The sequence below is a fragment of the Carya illinoinensis genome, chromosome 14 (genome assembly GCF_018687715.1).
Source record: "Carya illinoinensis cultivar Pawnee chromosome 14, C.illinoinensisPawnee_v1, whole genome shotgun sequence".
Classification (NCBI taxonomy): Eukaryota; Viridiplantae; Streptophyta; class Magnoliopsida; order Fagales; family Juglandaceae; genus Carya; species Carya illinoinensis.
The window spans coordinates 13,409,154-13,411,957 of record NC_056765.1 but is presented as its reverse complement, the minus strand read 5'-3'; the positions used below and the strand labels follow the sequence as shown (position 1 = coordinate 13,411,957).

The 2,804-nt window shown below is 33.6% G+C and overlaps 1 protein-coding gene across 1 annotated transcript; it reads right to left on the bottom strand.

Moving 5' to 3' along the window:
• Positions 1-1,563: 1,563 nt before the first annotated feature.
• Positions 1,564-2,543, bottom strand: LOC122293215. The gene has a single exon (XM_043101727.1). The coding sequence runs from the start codon at positions 2,427-2,429 to the stop codon at positions 1,917-1,919; it is 513 nt and encodes a 170-aa protein (XP_042957661.1). The 5' UTR covers positions 2,430-2,543; the 3' UTR covers positions 1,564-1,916.
• Between the last annotated feature and the right edge of the window lie 261 nt (positions 2,544-2,804).

Below are 2,804 nucleotides of genomic sequence, written 5' to 3'. Positions count from 1 at the left end.
TCCTTGAATGCCAATGCAAGTGCTCTCTCACTCTCTCTCTTGGGTGTCTTGACGCGTAGGGTTTAACATTGTCGAGTTAAAGTTTATTTAAAGAAAAGTATTAGAGTAATAAAAATAAATTTATAAATTGACGTGATTTAATATGAATAGATTATAAAATAGATTTAATATATTAATTTATAAATTTATTTTAATAATAAATTTTTATAGTTAAAATATTTCACAAATCTTATACTGACTTTTTTAAATAAAAAATAAAAAAATTCTATTTTTTTTTTATAAATGATTGATATAAAATTTATTTATTTAAAATTATATTTAATATTATCTTTGTTTAATGTAGATGCTTTCGATGTTGTTGCACAAGATCCGAGGCTCCTCAATTTAGATGCGTTTTTAACAGTAAATTAAGAGGAGGCAGCATTATCCTCATGCAATCCTATAATTGGATTAGCTTAACAGATAGGCATTTCTTATTTGCTTCCCACACCATCTGCCTGTAAAGCCTTATCCTTATCAAGTTCCCCATTCCATAATTAAAGTTGCTTTATGAATTACATTTTATCTGGTAATGATGCATTTTACACCTGGGATTTTACACTTCAGGCCCAAGGTTATAAATAACAAAAGAAAATTTTGTAGTTATTTTTTATATATTTTATTGATATAATTGACTCTTATTATTTTTTTAAATATAAAATAATTATTTTAACTAATTACATTAATAGAATATACAAAAAATATATAAAAATGACTATAACAAAACTCTATAAAAAAAATGACCCATTATATCTTTTTAACTATTAAGACCTTATATTTTAAGTAAATCGTTTAATTTTAATATTTGAGATGGATAAATGGTCACGAAACATAATTTTGACATAGTACAATGTAAGAATACAATATATTCAATTTTTATAATTACCTTTTTATGACAAAAAAGTTTTTAAAAAAAATTCTATTCAACAGCCTTACATTATATATTTATTTTTATTTTTTTTATTTTTTTATTTATTTCTCTCAACAAATATATAGTATAAGATTGTTGAATAGAAGAAATTAAGGCTTGAGATATCCTTTGTAAATCAATCGTTATGATTTTATGATACAACATAGAAAACCCAATAATTCAAAGATTAGAAAAATGTATTTATTTCTATTAAATTTTTCATACAACAATAAAAATATGTCAGACAGTTCACGAATGAGAATCTTTTCTTCGTTGAGCTTTGAATTGAATTGGTCCAATCAGAGGTTAAGTGGTTTGGTCATACGTTGCATGTTGACCGACGGACATAACATACTGTGCCAATTTATGCACTATTTTGTGAATATTTCGTCAAGTTTCATTCTTTTCATCATCGCAAATTACTATTCAAACTAAAGAAAAATAATAATTACAATCGTACAAGTACTATATAATTATTTTAAATTAAATAAATAAATATAATATACATATAAAAAAATTAATTTTTAATAATAAATTCTATTTTTTCAAAATAAATGTCCGTTATAAAAGGATGTTATTATAAAATAAACTGTGAAACAGAGAATTAAACAAAATTGTCAAAAAGGTTGTCTGTAAATTCCTATTCACAAAATTCCATTCCAGGAACACATCCGTCTCCTCAACAACTTCAATTTCTGTATCTTCTACAAGCTTGAAAAACAAGACCAACTACCTCACTCAGCACGCGGAAAGTACAACATTAATTTATGCAAAACTTTTTAAGGAAAACCATACCCATTTTCCCAATACAATCTCTGCCCTAAGTTTATCTTCGTCCAAAACTGTTCCTCTTCGTCGCATTAGATTCATCAAACGACGTCGGAAACAAACCCCTCCAAAAGCACAAAACACAATTCAAAAAAGAAAAATTCCGCAATTTCTCACAGATATTCTGCTTTCGCGGCTTCTAATCTTGGAAGCCCGTTTTTTCCCAAATCGCGTTTCGGACCCGACTGAGATCCCTCCCTTTCAGAGTCCTCCCCATCCCTTCGTGCACCGAGAAGGATGCGATCCTCGTCCTCGCCAAAAACTCATGCGGCGGCACCCTCACCTCTTTCTCGAACTCCTCGACTTCTTCGCCGTCGGCGTCGTCATAGTCAACGCCCTCCTCGCGGTGATTCTCTGTGTATTCGCCCCTCAGGATCTTCGACCAGTCCGGAATGTTCACCGGAAGCGAGGACGGGATCGTGCTGGCGACGACGGTGAGGTCGGCGGAACTGGCTCGCGAAGGCTTGGAGGATGGCTTCTTCGAGATGCGCGAGGCTGCTGGGGAGGGCATGAGAAACTCGGGCGAGTCGTAGATGTCGGAGTCGTCTATTTCGAATACCGAGTCGTGAGCTATGAGAGGATTGTGGTGCTCTCGGTAACTGGGGAGGAAACGGTAGCTTGGACGAGCGTAGAAACTCCTATTGGCCGCCATGGAAAGGTACTGGACCCTTACGCAGAGAGTTTTTGACCTTCTCTGTCTCTCTGACGCTTTGAAGGTGGGGTTGGCTTTAGGTCTAGGAAATGGGGCTTCCGATCTGGTTTTATAAGAGGTTCTGAGTTCGGACAGTTGCTTAATGGATAAGTCTCTCTCTCTCTCTCTCTCTCTCTCCCCAAGTTCATTTTATCAAAATTACCGCGACACCCTCTGGTTTTCACGTCAATTCCACCTCAGTTTTCCTAATTTGTCCACAAAAATATTCCATCTTTTATTCTTTGCGTTGGAATTTATTGGAAGTACATAAATATTATATAATTATTTTAAGGGGCATTTTGGGAAGATGGATTTGGGTCATACTGTCGCACCGTC

Bases quoted from the DNA above. Each gene is read 5' to 3' on its own strand.
- LOC122293215 (XM_043101727.1), bottom strand. From the start codon at position 2,429: ATGGCGGCCAATAGGAGTTTCTACGCTCGTCCAAGCTACCGTTTCCTC.